The sequence below is a fragment of the Oryctolagus cuniculus genome, chromosome 6 (genome assembly GCF_051225735.1).
Source record: "Oryctolagus cuniculus isolate XC-2025 breed Fujian yellow rabbit chromosome 6, ASM5122573v1, whole genome shotgun sequence".
Taxonomy (NCBI): domain Eukaryota; kingdom Metazoa; phylum Chordata; class Mammalia; order Lagomorpha; family Leporidae; genus Oryctolagus; species Oryctolagus cuniculus.
Window position 1 is genome coordinate 126,309,925 of NC_142872.1, and position 21,703 is coordinate 126,331,627.

The 21,703-nt window shown below is 39.0% G+C and overlaps 1 protein-coding gene across 5 annotated transcripts in view; it reads right to left on the minus strand.

Annotated features, from left to right (window-relative positions):
* RNF19A (ring finger protein 19A, RBR E3 ubiquitin protein ligase) overlaps positions 1–21,703 on the minus strand; it is a 64,233-nt gene that overhangs the window by 25,136 nt on the left and 17,394 nt on the right. For 2 of the 5 annotated variants that reach the window (XM_051843960.3, XM_008255794.5), the window contains one exon: positions 7,004–7,771. The exons of 1 other annotated variant lie outside the window; for it this stretch is intronic. In XM_051843960.3, the coding sequence (XP_051699920.1) occupies positions 7,004–7,677 (674 nt within the window). In that variant the 5' untranslated portion in view covers positions 7,678–7,771. Of the gene's footprint in view, positions 1–7,003; positions 7,772–12,889; positions 13,003–21,703 lie in introns of all 5 variants that reach the window. 2 more of the 5 variants (XM_051843961.3, XM_070075367.2) reach the window with 2 other exon arrangements.

Below are 21,703 nucleotides of genomic sequence, written 5' to 3' on the forward strand. Positions count from 1 at the left end.
TTGTGGGGCCAGCACTGTGGCATAGCGGGTAAAGCCACTGCCTGCAGTGCTGGCATCCCATACGGGCACTGGTTTGAGTTCCAGCTGTTCTACTTCCAATCCAGCTCTCTGCTATGGCCTGGGGAAGCAGTAGAGGATAGCCCAAGTGCTTGGGCCCCTTCACCCGCATGGGAGACCTGGAAGAAGCTCCTGGCTCCTGGCTTCGGATCAGTGCAGCTCCAGCCGTTGTGGCTATCTGAGAAGTAAACCAGAAGATGGAAGACCTCTCTCACTCTCTGACTCTGCCTCTCTGTAACTCTGCCTTTCAGATAAATAAATCTTAAAGCAAAAAACTTTCTGGATAAACTTAATGCTGTATCCCAAAATTTCATCATACCATGATGGTGATATTTGACATGGCCTTGGAAGAATACTGACTTAACATCTGGCCACTTAGCACTAGATCAAAATGTGAGTTTGGTTTATCTTAAAACTAAGGATATAACAATGACAAGACTTGTGAGATTTAAATATGACAATACATATACACCCATTTGAGGGTGGGAAGGAGACAAAGAGGGCTGGGAGAGAGATGAAAGGCAGACAGAATTGAAGTTCATGACAGATCAAATGTTTGAGATCAAGTACATCAAACTTGTTTTATGCTACTTTAAAGTATTTTTTTTTTATTTGACAGGCAGAGTTAGAGAATTGTCTACCTGTTGCTTTGCTCCCCAAATGGCCTCAATGGCCAGGGCTGAGCCAGGTCAAAGCTAGGAACCAGGAGCTTCTTCTGCGTTTCCCACAAGGGTAAAAGGGATTCAAGCACTTGGGCCATCTTGTGTAGTTTACCTAGGTGCATTGGCAGGAAGCTGGATCGAAAGTGAAGCAGCCTGGTTTTGAACTGGCGCCCATATTGGATGCTAGTCCACAGACCACACACTACAATGAAGTATTTTTTTTAATTAAAGAGCTAAAATGTCCTTTCTCAAAAATTAATCATTTAAGTCTAGCAGATCTATGTGAAATCCAAATAGAATGATCAATATTATTACCTTGATAATCAATGTTATTTTGATCAGTATTGACCACAGGTGGGCATGTGGCCTAGCTTAAGGTTAAGATGCCAGTTAAGACACCCACATCCTGTATCAGCATGCTTGGGTTTGAGTCCCTGGTCAGCTCCCCGATTCCAGCTTCCTGCTAGTGTGTACCCTGGTAGGAAGCAGATGATGGCTCAAGTTCTTGGTTTCCTGTGACCCAAGTGGGAGACCCAGATGGAGTTCCAGGTTCCTGGTTCGAGGCTGGCTGGGTCCTGGCTTTTGTGGGCATTTGGTGAGTGAACCAGTGAACAGAAGCTCTCTCTTTCTGCTTCTCAAATAAATGCTTTAAAATACTGAGCAAATGTTTTCATAAATTTGTATTTTGATGACTAAAACAGGTAGTTTATCTAGATTTTTCTTATGCTGACAATTATTATATGCTATGTGTTTCATGTTCACAGGGAGTCAATCCTAACAGTTACTGTAATAGGTACATTCTGTAATATGTTCAAGAATTAGATGTACATAAGCATTCACACTGTGAAAACAAAATGCTTGAGTCTCTTGAAGATGATGTTCAGTGTGTGGGAGCCAAATTTATTTTCCATTGGAAAGTAACTCTCAAATTGTAATGGGAGAAAATGGCAAAACTAAATTAACATATCTGCTTTACAGAAAACTTCAAGAGTCTGTACTCTGGTGCAGTAGGCAACATTTGGAAAAAGAACAGGCTCAGCAGGACATACAAGTGAATAATACTGGTTAACTAAACATCTCTGGCTTAAACAGCACTCAAATCTTGCTTTAGTAAATTTTCTTCGATGGCCCTTAACTCAGATCTTACTTTCCTTTTCTATTCTTTAGATGAAGGTATTTGAAATCCTTAAAACCTCCCTACTTAGCAAGAGTGGAGAGAAAGGATGGGACTGAAGTAGGGCAGTCTTGCAAGAGGTAGCTTCCTTTCACTGGATTGTAAACAAATGATCCATACTAAGAAAGGACCCTGTGGTAAAGTTAGAGAAATGCTAAGCAAACTGAAACAGTTTTGTTTGTTTTTTAAGACAGGATTTGCTAAAAGTATTTTAACATACCAATTTTCAGAATTTAGTATGCACTATTTCCTGAATTTGACCATGACATTTATTACCTGGAAAAATTTCACAGCACTACTATTCCACAAATCATTATTACTGAAAACACTGAGAAGGTAGGGATACCAGTGGGGGTGTACAGTCTGCCTGGAATGAATTCCTTATGAAGTTACAAACAAGCAAGAAAAAAAAAAAAAACCTAACATGAAATATAATCCTAAGAAAGATGTGGCTGTCCCAACAAAGATTTTGATTAAAAACTGAGAATGAGGCTGGCGCCGTGGCTCAATAGGCTAATCCTCCGCCTTGTGGCGCTGGCACCCTGGGTTCTAGTCCCGGTTGGGGCGCCAGATTCTGTCCCGGTTGCCCCTCTTCCAGGCCAGCTCTCTGCTGTGGCCAGGGAGTGCAGTGGAGGATGGCCCAAGTGCTTGGGCCCTGCACCCACATGGGAGACCAGGAGAAGCACCTGGCTCCTGCCCTCGGATCAGCGTGGTGCGCCGGCCGCAGGGCACCAGCCGCGGCAGCCATTGGTTGAACCAATGGTAAAGGAAGACCTTTCTCTCTCTCTCTCACACTGTCCACTCTGCCTGTCAAACAAACAAACAAACAAACAAACAAAAAAACTGAGAATGAATTATTATCCAAGAGCCCAAGATTTTTTTTCAAAGTATAGAGCTTCCAATATACCTTTAGAACACAAAAAGAATATAATCAGAAATAAGGGGAAAGTCAAGTTTTATATCAGAATGAATAGGCTCGTGTTCCCACTTTCAAGAAGCTAATGATCATTCCAATGAAAAAGCACCAGCTTACTAATGTATTTGGAAGGTTCAGACAAAGTGAGCCTCATCTCCTGGTTCCCTCTTTTAGGATGAGCATCCTGCGGGGAAACTGCTTTCTGTTCCATTTTCTATTACATGCCACAGGGGACACCTACAGTTGTCTAGAACTGTGTAAGATTATGTGGGGGAAGTCTAATTCAGTGATGGAGCATCAGCAAGCCATTTGGTGGCATTGTCTAAAGCAACATTCTTTAGTCAATGAATTTGAGAAATCTGATATGTATCCTGTGTCATATGTTAACCAAGTTTTGAACAGTGATGTGGGAAAAAATGTTTTTTTTTTGGCTAATTCCCTAAAATTTCACCAAAATCTTACCATCAATTAAGAATATTTGACATAGGAGTAATATACATTGAATTTCTTGGTATTAAATATACCTGGGTAGAGAGCAGCATTGTTGCACAGTAGGCTAAGCCTCTGCCTGTGAGCACCAGCATCCCATGTGGGTGCCAATTCAAGTCCTGGCTGCTCCTCTTCCAATCCAGCTCTCTGCTTACGGCCTGAGAAAGCACTGGAAGATGGCCTAAGTACTTAGGCCCCTGCACCCACGTGGGAGACCAGGAAGAAGCTCCTGGCTGCTGGCTTCGGATTGGCCCAGATCTAGCCACTGAGGCCACTGGGAGCGAAGCAGCAGATGGAAGACCTTTCTATCTGTAACTCTGCCTCTCAAAGAAATAAATAAAATCTTTAAATACACACACACACACACCTGGGTAAATTTTTTTAGGAAGAATAAATTAAAAAGAGTAAACTCTCAGTTCTAGCTATTAATTCTTAAAGTTAAGTCCACTGAAACCTATTTTATTCTTTACAGCTTTTTACACACAAATTCTGTTTTTAAGTCACCTGTATTTACTTCCTCTGGAGAAAATCAAAGTTGGATCCGTGATCTATGTAAAATTTGAAAAGGGTCACTGACAAAAGCATTTCCAACATGTCAAAGAATAATCAAAGTATGGCTAAAATCTTCTTTGTAGGAGGGAGACGAGAGCCCATATGGACATCAGTTAGAATTCTAAAAATACATGTTCTTAGTTCATAAGCCTATGACCCCATTTTTTTTTTCCATCAACAATATTCTTTGCCAGAGTAAGTTTCCACTGAGAACCATTTAAATGTAATAGCAAACCAGGTTGAAGCTATACAAACTTGATCATGGTTGATCAGATTACCCTAAGATATATGACTTAGTGGCATATAGTCAGGCTGGTTCATTCAGTAATTCTTTTTTATTAAGCATGAGTTTACCTGTGGTTATCAATAAAAAGGACAAATAACCTTTTAGCCTTTTAGGGGCTCACAGACATTAAATCATTAATGAAATTCTAGTATGTAAATGTTCCTGAATATTCAAAGTTCCCCAGTGAAGTCTGAAGCACTCAGCACAAGATAAGGATAGTGTGTGCTGGGTGACCTTGGCTAACAATGAAACAGGTGGTGATAGAAATGAAAATGCCAACTTTTAAGCATCCGCCTAAATAATGGATAAAGTAGGCCTCCTGGACAGAAGGTTAGCAGATGTTTTTATCCAGGACCCGTTCTGTGCTTTCCCTCTTCTTATGTTCCTCACTCTTTCTCCCCAGTCATGGCCCAACTTTTTTTGACCCTGAGGACTGGTGTATTCTAGAAGGAGGCTAGCTAACCTCACTCTGTTTAAATCAAAGCGCTCAGATTTGGCTCTCCAGGCACCTTCTCAACAATGGTTTTAGAAATATCATTCTGTAAACAAGCTTAGCCTGACCCTCAAATGAGTGGAAAGAATATTACCTCAGAGATCTCAAATGATACCAGGTCAGGTAGCACTCTTCTCTACTCTGAAGTATCAAGAGTATTTCTCAGGGTGTGTTAAACTACTTTTTTTTTTTTTTTTTTTTTTTTTTTTTGACAGGCAGAGATAGACAGTGAGAGAGAGACAGAGAGAAAGGTCTTCCTTCTGTTGGTTCACCCCACAAATGGCCACTACGGCCGGCCCACTGTGCTGATCCGAAGCCAGGAGCCAGGTGCTTCCTCCTGGTCAACCAAGAGGGTGCAGGGCCCAAGCACTTGGGCCATCCTCCACTGCCTTCCAGGGCCACAGCAGAGAGCTGGACTGGAAGAGGAGCAACCGGGACTAGAACCCGGCGCCGATATGGGATGCCAGCACCACAGGCGGAGGATTAACCAAGTGAGCCACGGCAACGGCCCCTAAACTACATATTTAAGGTAAAACATGTCAGTTACAGAACATGGCCATACAGATGAATACCAAAAGTAAGTGGAAAAATTTTTAATTTAATATTTAGCATCTCTGGAAAAATCTTTTCAAGTATGTTGTACAATGAAATGGGTTAAATGCTATACACCCACACATATATATGGCATATATAGCTATATATATAAATGTCAGACATATATATGTAAATGTTTGACATTTATAAAAATGCTTACCCATAGTACCAAGTGTGTGTGTGTATATATATAATACATGAATTTATATTTGTGAATTCATAAATATGTGAATATTTGGCAATTATTTAAATCTGGCATAGGGAATACTGTAGAATATAGCATTTCTATAAATAATTGCCAAATATTCACATATTTACTAGTATTCCTTATGCCAGATTTAAATAATAAATGGAGTTTTGGTGTGTGGGGGGGTCCCTTTTAAACTCCAAGAAGGCAGAAAGTTTATCTTTTATTCATTATTAAATCTCCAGTACCTAAAACACAAGTACATTAAACACATAAATGACTATATGATTAAAAAACAAAAATAAAATTCAGAATGGAAATAACGAATAGGAAGAGCTATGAGAAATTTCTTCTGCATTAGGCATTTAGCTCGTAATAACATGCAACAACTACCCCACTTACTCCTGACACCAGTATGGCAGGATAGGTCTGCACATGCTCATAAAAAGTCAAACGTACTTAATGAAAGCCCATACAGAATTCTATTTGTTGAAAGTACACATATGAATTTGAGGCTACTGGGTGATGCTTTTGACATGACACAACCATAAATCTGTACCATCATTGAAGATATCATACATACTCTTAACTAAAGAGCAAGCATGAGTCTAATATAAATGAAAATACATTAGTAAAAGCAATTAATCTCTAACGTGTTTTTTTCTGTCTTGTGGGTAAGATGACTAACAATCAACACCAAAAATTAATAATTCCTTATTAAATTTATAATGGTTATTTTCATAGAATCTTCTAAAGTAGGTGTTTCTATTATTTTACAATATTTTATACTTAACATTTATATTCTCTAAATTATTTAGAATGCTGGAGCATTTTACTTTTCAACAAGGTGTCAACAAGAAAATTATTCCCAAATATGAGCTTCCGAAAAATGTTTGAATTTTACTAATATCATATTTACAAAAGGCATGTAAAGAATAAAAAATGAATACTCCTGTATCTACCACATAAATTAAGAACATTATCAGTAGAAGATCATATAATTCACAATCTTACACTTGAGCCGGCGCTGTCGCTCACTAGGCTAATCCTCCGCCTTGCGGCACCGGCACACCGGGTTCTAGTCCCGGTCGGGGCACCAAAAGCCTCTATTTTAAGTGCTGGGAAAATGGTATTTTAATTAAACTTGAAGCAAATAAAGTATTACATAACCTCCCACCCCCCCAGCTCATGAGATTCACAAACGCTTATATATACCAACATGAACCCATCATACTGTGGCATACGTTAAGATACCTTTCAAAGGGGTCATTTAAAGTTAATCACCAGAAATAACCTCCTTATTCCAATATAAGAAAATCTCCAAATGGGTGGAGAAAATCAAGTTTGCATATCCTTTTCTTCCAAAAATGCTGTTAAGTGAATAAGTAACTGCTGAGATAGTATAAATACGATAGGATTCCTGCTTTTAACAGCTAACACTCTGCCTGACATGGTACACACTCAAAACATGTTTCTTAAATGAATGAATTCTCTGGCATAAGATTTTTATTTTGAGTAAGAATCAGCAAATTCTTATTTTATTCAAAAAGAAGAAAAAATTTATTGAAGAAAAACCAAACAATATCTTCTTACCCACAGTCTGGAGCCGGACACCATCTACAATCAGGATCTGCAACAAGCCATCGTCTAAGCATAAATTCTTCATATTTTTCCATCAGGACATCATCACTTAATATCAAGCGAATATCATGAGGATTAAACCGTTCAGTACATTCTGGGCAACTGATATTAACTCTGCTTTCAGAGATTTCTATCCTTAGATATTGTCGTAAGCAATCCACACAAGATCTATGGTGACATGTCATTATATCAGGAAATCTGTCTTTAGAATGCCGCAAGAGACACAAAGGGCACTCTATAAAGTCTCCAATTTGTTTGCTGATGGAAGTTAATCCATTCTCAGAAGAGGTATTTGTAGAGAAAATGGAGTTCTTATCAGTACACATTTCAGAATGTATACTTTCAATACTCGCAATTCCGTCCACTCCGCCATTTAGCTCCCTTGATTTACGTTTGTTATCCTTTTTCCTCCGAAACAGAGCGCCTATTGAAATTCTTCTTTTTTTGGGTGCCTTTTTGACTGAAGGCAAGCTCACAGATGAAGCAGAAGACTGAAGGTCTCGATCTGAACCCATTTGCCGATGTAAACTCATGTCTAAAATGTTCATTAGAATTGAGTCAGGGTCAGTGTTCACACACAGCCCTTCATTATATTTAGATACACAACTTATTTCTTGGTCTTGCATTCAAATTAAGTCATGATGTAAGAAAATCCTACTTTATTCCTTCAGAGAATTCTTGGAAAAGTTGAATTTACAGAAGACTGTTATCATAGATGTCCTAGGAGGGGGAAAAAAGACAAAACACCAAGATAATTTAATTGGATTTGTTCTATGTTTATATAAATGTACAAACTATGAAAATTCAAGTAAGTGTATTCTTCAGCCATTAGTTTTCTTTTTTTTTTTTTTTTTTAAGAAAAACAAGACCAATTTAAGTAGCCTACAAGGGAATATAAGATGAACGCTGAAATAGCAATGAGGACATTGCTTAATCTTAATAAAACTTTCTAGAATTGAGCTGACTTAATCATCACTAAACTCTCAGATAAAACTTCTGCTCATTTTCACTCTTGCCTCAATGATTGCTCACTATATTTTGTTTTTAACTGACAACAAAATGTACATACAAAAGGTATAAGAATACCATAAACAATTCTGAAGAACAAAGTGAACAGAAGAGTTCTTACACTGCCTGATATAATTACATCTTATAAGAAATAGTATTAAGTATCATTACAGTATTCATTCACAAAGATGAATACCAAAGACCAATAGAATAGAACACAGGGAGAACAAGGTCCCATATATGAAAATACCTCAAAAAGTTCATGGAAAATTGAATTAAAAGTTTATTTTGCCCCCCACAAAAACACCCATAAATCCATTAATACAAGGGTTTAAAGCATTTCATGTAAAATATGTACTATGAAAAACTATTTATGGATTTCAAAAATTCTTTGGCACCAAAATAATGTATCTTTCAATTCCATTTTTTTTCACAAAACTGTGTGTGTATACCTGATTGTTGATTTATGACAAAAGTGACATTGGTGAGCACTAAGAATGGCCTAGAAAAAGACAGTGCTATGTCTACTGGTAACCCATCTGAGAAAAGGAACTTGATCTATGGTTCACCCCATACACAAAAATCAATTTCATGTGTTTTACAAATCTAAATGTGAAGAGTAAAACCATAAACTTTCTAGGAGACAACAGAAGAGAATATTTCAATAAAAAGCTTTCTTAGACACATGAAAAACACTAACCATAAAAGACTAATAAGTTGGACAATAAAAATCAAGAGAGAGTAATTAAGTGTAGAGAAGACATCTACCATTTATAACCAATAAAGGGATAGTATCCACAATATGTTAAAAGAAAAACCAAGTCAGTAATAAATACAATCCAACAGAAAAATGGTAGAGGAGTTAATAGGCACTTTACAAAAGGATATATAAATATTGCCAACTTTACTGGTCATCAAGGAAAAATATATTGAAGTCACATTGAGAGATTACTACACATCCAGTAGAATAGCTAAAATTAAGACTAACGTTTCGGGGCCGGCGCTGTGGTGCAGCAGGTTAAAGCCCTGGCCTGAAGCGCTGGCATCCCATACGGGAGCCAGTTTGAGTCCCGGCTGCTCCTCTTCTGATCCAGCTCTCTGCTATGGCCCGGGAGAGCAGTAGAAGATGGCCCAAGTGCTTGGGCCCCTATGCCCACATGGGAGACCTGGAGGAAGCTCGTGGCTCCTGACTCCAGATCAGCGCAGTTGCAGCCGTTGCGGCCATCTGGGGAGTGAACCAGCGGGTGGAAGACCTCTCTGTCTCCACCTCTCTCTATAACTCTTTCAAATAAATAAAATAAATCTTTAAAAAAATAAAATAAAAAAATAAAAGACTAACATTTCCAAGTGTTGACAAGGTTGTGGAAGACTAGCTCCCTCACAGTGGGAATGTAAAATGGCACAACATTGGGAAACTGTTTAAAAATATGAAGGGTCTTCAAAAAGGCCGTGGAAAAATATATTTTGTAAAAAAACTATGTGGGTTTCAAAATTTCTTTTGCATCAAACTTACAATTCACATTTCCATGAACAGCAGAATAGGTAAGTTGTAGTAGATTCATACTCCAGTGAATAAGGCAGTGAAAATGAATAATACCGTTATACACACAAAATAAGAAAAAAACACTCACACAGAATGTGCTATATGATCCCATCTATATAAACTTCAGAACAGGTAGAACAAATATGCAATGTTAAGACTGTGGCTATCTTTGAGGGACAGGGGAGCAAAGGAAATTTTCTTGTGTAGTAGATTCAACAATGTTCACTTTGTGATAAACAACTGACAAACTCATGGTTAATGCTCTTTTTTGGATGACTGTCACAACACAACTAAAAAGTTAAAAAAAAAAAAAAAAAGAGCTTCTGGAGCTGATGATGACACATATCCTTGAGAAAGTCATAATGGTTTTCCAAGACAAAATCTGGAAAAATATTTCACTCAGCCAAAATTCATGAGTGTCCTCTAGTTTATTTTCCTGTTATTTGCAGTATTCCGCCTCAAATTTGAGGAAAAACATACAGTATAATGATAGATTTCTCTAAAATCATCTGCCATTTTTTCCTTTGCATGTTTTTACTTTATCTTACATTTCAACATTTTCTCTGTACTGAGTTCAATATATGTATTTTGTTTTTAAAGACTTGAGAGGCAGAATTTGAGAGAGAGAGCAGTGTTCTATCCGCTGGTTTACTCCCTAAATGGCCACAGCAGCTGGAGCTGGGCTGATCCAAAGCCAGGAGCCAGAAGCTTCTTTTGGAGCTCCCATGCTGGTGCAGGTCTAAGCACTTGTTCCATCTTCCACTGCTTTCCCAGGGAATCAGCAGGAAACTGGATAGGAAGAGAAGCAGCCAGGATGCGAACTGGCACTCATACCAATGCTGGTGCCACAGATGGAGGCTTAACCTACTATGCCACAGCACCAGTCCCCGTCCCCAGTAAATGTATTATAGTAAAGGTATAGCAAGCCCACCTTGGGTCATAAGACTTTTTGTAAAAAAAGAATTCTTTACATTTCATACTTTAAGATTTATTTACTATTTTGAAACAGTTACAGAGAGAAAGAGAGGGAAAGACAGTGAGAAGGAGGGAGGGAGAGCGCTTCCATCTTCCAGTTCATTCCTGAGATGGCCACAATAGCCAGGACCCGGCCAGGCTGAAGCCAGGAGTTTCATCCAGGTATCCCACATAGGTGGTGGGAGCTAAACACGTGGGCCATCTTCTGCTTTTCACAAGCCATTAGCAGGGAGCTGGATCACAAGTGGAGCAGCTGAGACAACCAGCGTCCATAGCGGATGCCAGCATTGTAGGCAGCGGCTTTACCTGCTATGCCACAATGTCAGCTTCCTTGTCCTAAGACTTTATCACCTAAAATGTTAAACCAATGGTACTCAAACCAAATAGTACTCATTATCACTTGAAGAATCTTTCAAAATACTTTCAGAAATTTAACAAACACATTAATTACTATCCAAGAGAAAATCACATAAGGAAAGTGGAATATCCTATCTAAGAGGCCTTAACTATTGCAAACACATGAACAAGATTCAAAATAAAATAAATAAATCTGAATATTAAAAATGTGTTTTTTTTTTTAAGATTTTATTTATTGAGAGGCAGAATCACAGACAGGAAGAGGGAAAGACAGAAAAGTCTTCCATCCGCTGGTTCACTCCCAAAATGGCTGCAACAGCTGGAGCTGGGCAGATCCAGACCCAGGAGCTTCTTCCAGGTCTCCCACGTGGGTGCAGGGGCCCAACAGCCTGGGCCATCTTCTACTGCTTTCCCAGGCCATAGCAGAGAGTTGGATCGGAGGTGCAGCCAGTATATGAACTGGTGCCCATATGGGTTGCCAGCGCTGCAGGTGGAAGCTTAGCCTACTACACCACAGCACCAGTCCCAAATGTAGTGTTCTTATAAGATTAAAAAAATACTACACATAAAGTAAGAGAAAATAAGCATATGAAAGACTAATCTTCCTTATTGTACTAATAGCTTTTTTTTAAAAAAAATCTACTTGAAAGTCAATTTGCACAGATAAAGAGAGAGAGGAGAGAAACAGATATTCCATCTGCTGGTTCTCTCACCACATGGCTGTAACAACCAGGGCTAGGCCAGGCTGAAGCCAGGAGCCAGGAACATCATCCAGGTCTCCCACGTGGGTGGCAGGGGCCCAAACATTCGGGTCACCTTTTGTTGCTTTTCCCAGGCCATTAGCAGGGAGCTGGAACTGAAGTGGAGCAGCCAAGACACGTACTGGTGCCCACAAGGGATGCCAACATCACAGGTGGCACCTGCAACACAATGCTGGCCCCTGTACAAATAGCTTTCAAACAGTAAGAAAAAGACTTACAAACTAAGAATAAAATGAGCTAAGATGCAAAAGCCTGGAGGAAAAGAACTACAAAAATTAGGAAGACAGCAAACAGTATTCAACAATTAAAACTAAAGAAATGAAAATTTCAAACATTAGATACCAACTTTGTGCATATCAGGTTGACAAAGGTTATAAAGCGTTGATGAATGTGTAGTCAAACAAGTATCTGTATGCTGCTGCGAAGTATACAAATCCCCACAATTTTAGGGAATCAATATGGCATTATATAATAATCTTTAAAAAAAATAAAAAATTTAATTATTTGACAGGTAGAGTTACAGACCGTGAGAGAAAGGTCTTCCTTCCGTTGGTTCACTCCCCAGATGGCTGCAATGGCCAGAGCTGCACCGATCTGAAGCCAGGAGCCAGGTGCTTCTTCCCGGTCCCATGCCGGTGCAGGGGCCCAAGCACTTGGGCCATCTTCTAGTGCTATCCCCAACCACAGCAGAGAGCTGGACTGGAAGAGGAGCAACTGGGACTAGAACTGGCAACCATATGGGATGCTGGTGCCGCAGGCGGAGGATTAACCTAGTGCGCCACGGTGCTGGCCCCAATATATTAAACTTTAAAATGGAAATAAATGTTTTTCTACCCAGCAATCTTACATGTAAAATTTACCCTTCAAGATACAAGGATACAAGGAAATCCATCAGTCTAGTTGAAGAAACAAACAAACAAAAAAAGAAACACAAAAGAAATAAAGCCATATAAAACCTAGAAAATGGGGCTCTTAAATGAACCAACCACAACTTAAGTGTAATGAAATGAGGATTTAGGGCTGGAGCTACGGAGCACTGGGTTAAGCCATGGTTGACAACCCCTACATCATATATGGGTGCTGGTTTGAGCCCCTCCGAGCTGCTCCACTTCCAATCCCACTCCCTGCTAATAGGTCTGGGAGCCAGCAGATGACACAGTGCTTAGGCCCCTGCCACCCATGTGGGAGACTCACCTGCAGTTCCAGGCTCCTGGCTTCAGTCTGGCCCAGCCACAGACCTTGATGCCATTTGGGGAGTGAACCAGCCAATGGAAGATCTGTCTCTCCCTTTCTCTCTGTAACTCTGCCTTTCAAATAGATATTAAAAAAAAAAAAAAAAAGTTGGTATCTAGTAAATGCTTTATTAGTTAAAAAAAATCAACATTCTTACATAGAATGCTGACTGAACAATGAAAATGGCAAAACAGCATGTATAGTATGAGCCCATGTGTAGAAAAAAAAAACACACAGGCTTACATATGTATATACAATTTCTGGAAAAATATGTTAAGGAAACCAGTAACAGATGTGGCATTTAGCCCAGTAGTTAAGACATCTGTGTCTCACATTTGTGGCTCTGGTTCCTAACTACCTTCCTGCTAATACAGACCCTAGAAGACAACAGTGATGGTTCAAGTAAATGGATTCCTGACACCCACACAGGAGACAGGGACTGCAATCCCAGCTCTTGGCTTTGGCATCAGCCCAGCTCAGGCTACTGCAGGCTGCAGGCATTTAGAGAGTGAATCAGGGTATGGCAGCTGTCTGTCTGTATTTCTCAAAACCAAACAAAAAAGAAACCATTAACAATGACTACCTTAGAGTATACGCTGCAATCTTTAGTATTTACTATCTGCCTTCCACATAGTTTAAAATTGCATATTGTACATCTATCACTAATAGTTAAAAACAGAATCCCACAAACAACAAAAAGTTAGCACTATTCAACCAAAATTTCTGGGGATGGGGTCCTGAGCTTGCACATTTTAAAAATATTCCTCAAGAATTTAGTTAGACCCTCTGGTTAAAAAGCACTAAATACTAAAGGGACTTTGTTAAACCCTTTCACTTAAAACCAAAATCCTATAGGCCTGGCACACAAAGCAAGGATCCTTATTTTTTATTACTTTCAGTACCAGTGAAGAACCTCTAAACAAACTATAGTATGGAGAAAAGACACTTTAAAAATAAAAATCACATAAATTAATGACTATTCTCTATATTAATACTGAAAAGATTATGTATTACATATAATGTGTATGACTGAAGAGGATTGGGAATGCCTCCATCATGTTCTGTGGCCTAACTATGGAGTTGAAATTAGGTGAACATTGAGGTCCTCATCATTAACAAGACAGATATGATCCCTTATCCTCAGTGTGACTATCTATAGAAAAAACATACTAACCTAAAACCAGTAATTACAAAGCTGTATTTATTTATTTATTTTTGACAGGCAGAGTGGACAGTGAGAGAGAGAGACAGAAAGGTCTTCCTTTGCCGTTGGTTCACCCTCCAATGGCCGCTGCGGCCGGCGCACTGCGCTGATCCGATGGCAGGAGCCACGAGCCAGGTACTTCTCCTGGTCTCCCATGGGGTGCAGGGCCCAAGGACTTGGGCCATCCTCCGCTGCACTCCCTGGCCACAGCAGAGAGCTGGACTGGAAGAGGGACAACCAGGAAAGAATCCGGTGCCCCGACCGGGACTAGAACCCGGTGTGCCGGTGCTGCAAGGTGGAGGATTAGCCTAGTGAGCTGCAGCGCCGGCCGATAGTAGATAATTAAACACCAAATTATCTCCATTGCGGAAGGTAGCAGCTGAAATCTCTATTCAGCTGCTTCTGCCTTTCAGCCATTATTTTCCATTATGCTCCTTTAAACAACTTCCCATACACAGTGAAGGGCTGACTAGGTATTTCAGGAAATTTTTTTTGGCTATCCTATTATAAGCTCCTCCTTTCTGAGAGTTATCCAATTCCCAGCCAGTGAAGGAGTCTCAAACTCCACCTCACACATACTTTGGCTTTCTGGCTAAGTTTCAGTTTTCCTGTTTCACATGAACTTCTCGAGTGCAAAGATATGTGTGTGTGCTCGGGTATGTGTATAAAACGTTTGGCAGTTTTCCAAAGAGCATCTTCCTCTAGGCTCCGAGAAACAATATTTTTTAAAGAAGATGTTATTTGTTGGAAAGGTAGGATAATAGAGAGGGAGAGACAGAGATATTCCATCCACTGGTTTATTCCCCAAATGGCAACAGTGGCCAGGGCTTGGCCAGGCAGAAGCCAGATACTGCATTTGGGTTTCCCACGTGGGTGGCAAAGACCCAAGCACTTGATCCATTTTTCCCTACGTTCCTAGGTACACTGGCAGGGAGCTGGAAGTGAAGTAGAGCACCCTGCACACAAACCAGTGCCCAAATAGGATGCTGGCATCTCAGGCAGTGGCATTACCCACTAAGCAACAATGTCAGCCCCAGGGATACATTGTTCTTGACTACATACACTGCTGTAACAGGAAACCTGGGCCTAATTTTAAAGAATGCATTTGTGATTTTCACAATAAAAACATTTACTAAACTGCTTTTTAAAAATTATCTTTTAAGTTTCTCAAGGAGAGCCCAAAGGACCCTGGGCCTTAATCTCTATCCTGACACAGGAGTCATGCAAGGCTATGGACTCCTTGTTCCCCTGGCAAAGCTGTGGAACCATATGCTGACTCTGCAATAAAATATTTTTGTTCTTAAAAACAAATAAATGGCTGGAGGATTGCCTCCTAGCCCATGCAGGAGTTTAGGAGGGCATGGAACACTGTGCCTCCAGGGAAGGCTTGACTGCTTGTGGGGGCAGGAGCCCCAAGCACATTTCCCCCACCGCTCTCTGCTCTCTGTTGAAGGGTCTTGCAATTATCAATCAGGTAAACAGCTCCCAGGTGTGGCCCAGGCCCATTAGGACCACCTGGAAAGCTACTAGACCACATGACCTTCAAGCTGTTTGGAGAAGCATAGCCGTGCCAATATCGGCTTTATCCTATAGAATTAGTGTTGCCCTGAATTAGCTAGGCCCCTCTGCCTGCTTAAGCTTTAAAAGCTTATGCTTTGTCAGGCTTGGAAAGCCAAGAAACTGTGGCAAAAAATATCCTACATGAAAGATCTCTGTGAGTGAGACCCCAGTGGAAATAAGAGGCCAAAGAAGGAGGTACTTTTCTCTGAAGGGAGGAGAGAACTTCCATTTTGCTTAAGGCCTTGTCCAAATACTAATGGAGTTTGTAAAGGCTTCCATAGCCTTGGCAGCGCATGGCAAGAGCCTCAGGTGGTCACTGACGTCATAAATAAGAGTGTTAACTGTCAAATTAACAACAGAAGTCACTGTGCACTTACTCTCCATGTAGGACCTCTGTCCTTAATGAGTTGTACTATGAAAATTAACTGCAAAACTTGTTCTCAAACAGTACTTTATATGTTTTGTGTGTGTGTGTGTGTGTGTGTATGCACAAGCGCACGCGCAACCTGTTGAAATCTTTTAGTATAGAGTTGGTCTTCTGTATATAAATTGAAAATGAATCTTAATGAAGAATGGGATGGGAGAGGGTGTGGGGCTGGGAGGGTGGGAATGAGGGAAAGAACCACTATATCCTAAAGTTATATCTATGAAATTTGCATTCATTAATTAAAAGCTTTAAAACAAAACAAAAAAAGCTTATGCTTGATAGTTGATAAACGGGGCATGTTCACCGAAACTTGTCTCCAGTGCTTCTTGTTGAAGAATGCTCTCGCCTCACTACCCTAGAAATGAATCTGCACAAGTTTAAGGTCTTCTAGGATTAACTAAATTTGTTAAAATTTTTGCTCCAAGTAACCTGTATAACTATTAACATTTATTCTTTCAAATAAATGTATCCAGTGTCTACCATGTGCCAGATACTCTAAGTGTTAGATATACAAAAGTGAACAAAACACACAGGGCCCCTATTCTGTGGAACTTTCATTCCAGTACACCTAACCTAAGCACTGAAGAGACATTTCAGACTACATTTTTTTTTTAAGATTAAAACGGAATTAATTAACTTTATTAACTTGCTGATATTTCAGATATATAATGTGAATTATACTTTAAGCAGAAAATATAATTTTCTACTAGTATTTATTGCACATTTATAGAAACTGGACATATAATAAGCCAAAAAGAAAATCAAACAGCAAAATTTACAAGATAATTATTTGACCATTAGCAATACAAATTAAGAACAAGAAGATATAAACAAAAATGTGGTTACATAAATTAAAAAATTAATCTTATAGTTAATTCTACTTTCAAATTATTTTCTTCAGACACATACATAGAAAGACTAATAAAATTTATGAAGTAGATACAAAGATAATGTATGACACAAATGTTTTTTTTGTCAAGCAATAATAATTGGAAGTAAAAGAAGAAACATTCATCTTTAGAGTGTGCACTTTAGAAGAGGAATGGCAAAATACATCTAAATAAAACTGAAAGTAGATCATTGTATAAATTAAGAGAAAATAAGAGGAAGGAGGAGGAAGAGTTAGATTGTGGGCGGGAGGGAAAGTAGGGCGAGAAGTATCACTATGTTCCTAAACCTGTATGTATGAAATATGAAATTTGTTTACCTTAAATAAAATGAAAACAGGATGAAAGATTTTAATTAAAAATCAGATGAAGTATAATACAATCTTCTCCGAATAGTAATATCAAAGACTCACCAAGGTTCTAAATCTTAATAAAGTATTCTTTTCTTCAGCATACTTTTTAAAGGAAATAACTTGGTTTATATTTAGGCATATATGGTAACTTCATAATTTAAACAAGTATTTATCAAAAATCTGTCTTAATTTTCTTTGTAATTGATTCTAAGTATGTTTGACAGCATTCTATTTTTCATAGAGACAATGGTTTTCTACACCCTAACACTTTGGCAGACAATTTAAATTGCAAAAAAAAAAAAAATTATAGTTGTTTTACCAAATGATTTAGTATAGAGAATACTCATTTAGTTCACTATATGTGAACCAATTTTAGCAGAACAAGAACCAATTTTAGTAGAACAGTGGGGCATGCTTAAAATCTATTTTTGCTCTGCTCTGCCAATAGTGTTAAGAGGTTCTTAAGACAATAAGAAAAGGAATTATCTTTTTGTGACATCTCCTATGCATTGTTGCAAACATCAACTTATCAAATTTGAACGTAGTCATATATAATTTACTGTAGTATTTGACTAACAAAAAACCAGAATGATCAGAATTCATTCATTTATCAGACTAAAACTACAAGTAATGTATTAGAAATTATATATTTAATTAAAAGAAATGATGTATTTATTTTACAGATGCCAATTTTGGCTCAAAGTAAACAGCTTCAGTAAATGTGAATCACAACTTTTTTTTTTTTTTTGACAGGCAGAGTGGATAGTGAGAGAGACAGAGACAGAGAGAAAGGTCTTCATTTGCCGTTGGTTCACCCTCCAATGGCCGCCGTGGCCAGCGCGGTGCACGCACTGCACTGATCCCATGGCAGGAGTCAGGTACTTATCCTAGTCTCCCATGGGGTGCAGGGCCCAAGGACTTGGGCCATCCTCCACTGCACTCCCTGGCCACAGCAGAGAGCTGGCCTGGAAGAGGGGCAACTGGGAAAGAATCCAGCGCCCCGACCGGGACTAGAATCCAGTGTGCCGGTGCTGCAAGGCGGAGGATTAGCCTAGTGAGCCACGGCGTCGGCAGAACATTTTAGTCTTTAAATCGTTTAGGTTGTCATGTATGTCTTACTTAGATCACTAAAGTTTACTGTAATCAAGTTAGTTTAAGGGTTATTTAAATGTTTAAAGTTATCAAGTCTATGTCATCCAAAATCTAAATATCTCTTTATAAGACTTTAATTTACCAGTCTCAAATTGGGAAAAGCTATATTTTCCTCTAATAAATCAATTCCCCAACAAATTTAGATACTAAGCAGCAAAGCATTTCTCTGAGCCTAACTCTTGCTATACAATTAATAGTGAGGAGACAGATTTTCTATAAAAACTGATTAATTAAGGGGCCAAAGATGTGGCATAGAGGGTTTTGTTTTGTTTTTGTCCCTTTTTAAAAAAGATTTGTTTATTTAGTTGAAAGGCAGAGTTAGAAGGAGAGGCAAAGATATCTTCAATCTGCTGGTTCACTCCCCACATGGTTGCAATGGCTGGGGCCAGGCCAGGCTAAAACCAGGAGATTCTGGGTCTCTCGTGAGGGTACAGGGGCCCAAGCACTTGTGTCATCTTCAGGGTGGCCTGCAATGCCAACATCCTATGTGGGTGCTGTTTTGAGTCCAGGCTGCTCCACTTCTGATCCAGCTCCTTGCTAATGTGTCTGGGAAGGCAGTAAAAGATGGCCCAAGTGCTTGAAAGAACCAGATAAAGTTCTTGGCTTCTATCTGGCCCGGCCAAGTCCCACCACAGTGGCTATTTGAGGAGTGAACCAGCAGATGGAAGATCTCTCTGCATCCCTCCTCTCTCACCTTTTCTGTAACTCTGCCTTTCAAAGAAATAAATTTTAAAAATGAAAACTGACATTAAAAATCTCTTTATACAGCATATTAAAGTAGAAACATAATAGGGACAATACATTTTTAGAAAAGGATAGGAATGTTTAAAATGAATAGCTAACACATGGATTACCTTCAGAGAAATTAATGAAATCTCATACTGCATACTAAATTGTGAATATAACATTCTAGTGACGGGATACATCCTGGGCTTAACAAATTTTCCAAGAAGTCTAAAGTCTAAAGGAAGGACTATGTCAGAATTTAACCTGCCAATAAAAGTTAACATATACTTCTATAAATTTTCTTATATTAGTACAATATTCATACCTCTACCAATTATAAGCTCAATTAGAACATACTTCCACTTCCTTAAAACCTGAAACTGCAGCTATTTCTAAACAAGCTTTTAGGAAGGTCAAAAACAACCCCAAGCAAATGTCTACACTCACCACGTGAGAATAAATGTTAGGTAGTAGATGCTTCTCCACTTGTACTGAAAATAGCCATATAACATTTTAAAAAAGGTTAATCAATATTGTATGTTCAAAGGTGATTAACTTTAAATATGCATAAAGAAATTTCAGTCCTATTATTTCATCTTCCCAATGGCAATTAAAACTGAAAAGTGTTTTTGAGTTCATTATTCCTTGTAAGTCAATTAACAGTGTCTCTATGTAAAATATAATGAAGAAGAAAAACATTTAATGTCTAAATCTGAAATGCAGCAATAGTACTAGAAATACAATCTAAATGCTTTTCAATTATTTCAATGTCTCCTGAGAAACATGAGCATATTATATGCTGACCAAAGGAAATCTTGGTTCTGTGGTTCTCTACCAAGTGTTTTTTTTTTTTTTTTTTTTTTTTAAGATTTATTTATTTATTTGAAAGAGTTACACAGAGAGAAGAGAAGGGGGGTGGGTGGGCTTCCACCCAATGGATCACTCCCCAACTGGCTGCAAAGCCTGGAGCCAGGAGCTTCTTCCTGGTCTCCCACATGGGTGCAGGGGCCCAAGGACTTGAGCCATCTTCTTACTGCTTTCCCAGGCCATAGCAGAGAGCTGGATGGAGAGTGGAGCAGCCGGGTCTCAAACCAGCACCCATATGGGATGCCGGCGCTTCAGGCCAGGGCATTAACCTACTATGCCACAGCACTGGCCCCTACCAAGTGGTTTTGTTGCTTTAGTTTAGTTGCAACCTTTTTTAGATCATCTTTGTGAAATAGGGAAAACAAATTGTGAAAGAGATACTGTATGTATGTCTTTTGTGTGTGTGTATGTGTCTGATTTTCCTCCTGTGCACAATGGAGGACTACATTTTTCATCCCACTGCTAACAGTGAGGTGTAGCCATACAACTAGTCCTGGCCAATGCCACTGAAGTATAATGATAAATGACATCTCAAGGACTGGTCCTAAAATCACTTCTTCAAACATACTTCACAGTCTGTCTTCACTCAGTGCCTGGCTAACTATAGTAATGCCAGTGGGTGACTCCAAGCAGACCTGAGAGAACAGCAGTCAGAAGATTTAAGGAATCTAGGTATATGAGTCAGACACATAGTTCTCTGTGTGAGAAATGAATTTTTACTGTGTTCTCTCATGAGATTTTGGGTTGTTCATTTCAAACATAACTATGTCATATCCACCTGAAAGCAGAGAGATAAAGTGAGGTAATAAAATTTAGAATAGTTGGGGGCAAAGTTTTTAAAATGAGTAATAGAGTTATTTTATTAAGAGAGCAATGCATGCATCAGAATATCTTGGTTCAAGTTCAGCCTCTGAGACTTAAATAGCTATGTTAACACTGGGTTAAATTATTAAGATTTAGTTTCTTCAACTATAAAAATGGGAGCAACAATAGTACCTAGAGTCCACAGACTATGAAGATGAAATAAAGCATACAAAGAACTCAAGATAGGATATGGCAATACTGATTACTTAATAAATATTAGCTATGACTATTATAAATATTTGAGAAGATGGCACAAGCATATTATTATGGTTGGAGACCCCCCCCAACACTGTGGTGGAATTTAACTCCCATCTTGAAGCATTAAAAGGGTGGAAATTTAACCCAATTATGGTGTTTAGCTTGTGCCTTCAGGAAGTGATCAGGATTAGATAAAGCCATTCAGAAGGAGCCCCTATGACTGAATCCCAGCAATTTAATAAGAAAAGGCAGAGACACACAAAAACATGTGATTCCTATCTCTTGCCATGTGAACTCTGCCAGCAAGAAGGCCATTACCTGTAGGTACAGGCCCATAAACCAAAATAAACCCCTTTCCTTTATAAAGTAGCCTGCTCTGTTATTTTGTTATAGTATTGAAAAACTGACTAATGCATGCATCTAAAACATTTTCTAGAAGAAACTGTTAGAAGGATTATCACACGTGAGGTTAGAAATAAAATGAGGGGTCGGCACCGGGCATGATGGATGAGGCCGCTGCCTGCAGTGCCAGAATCC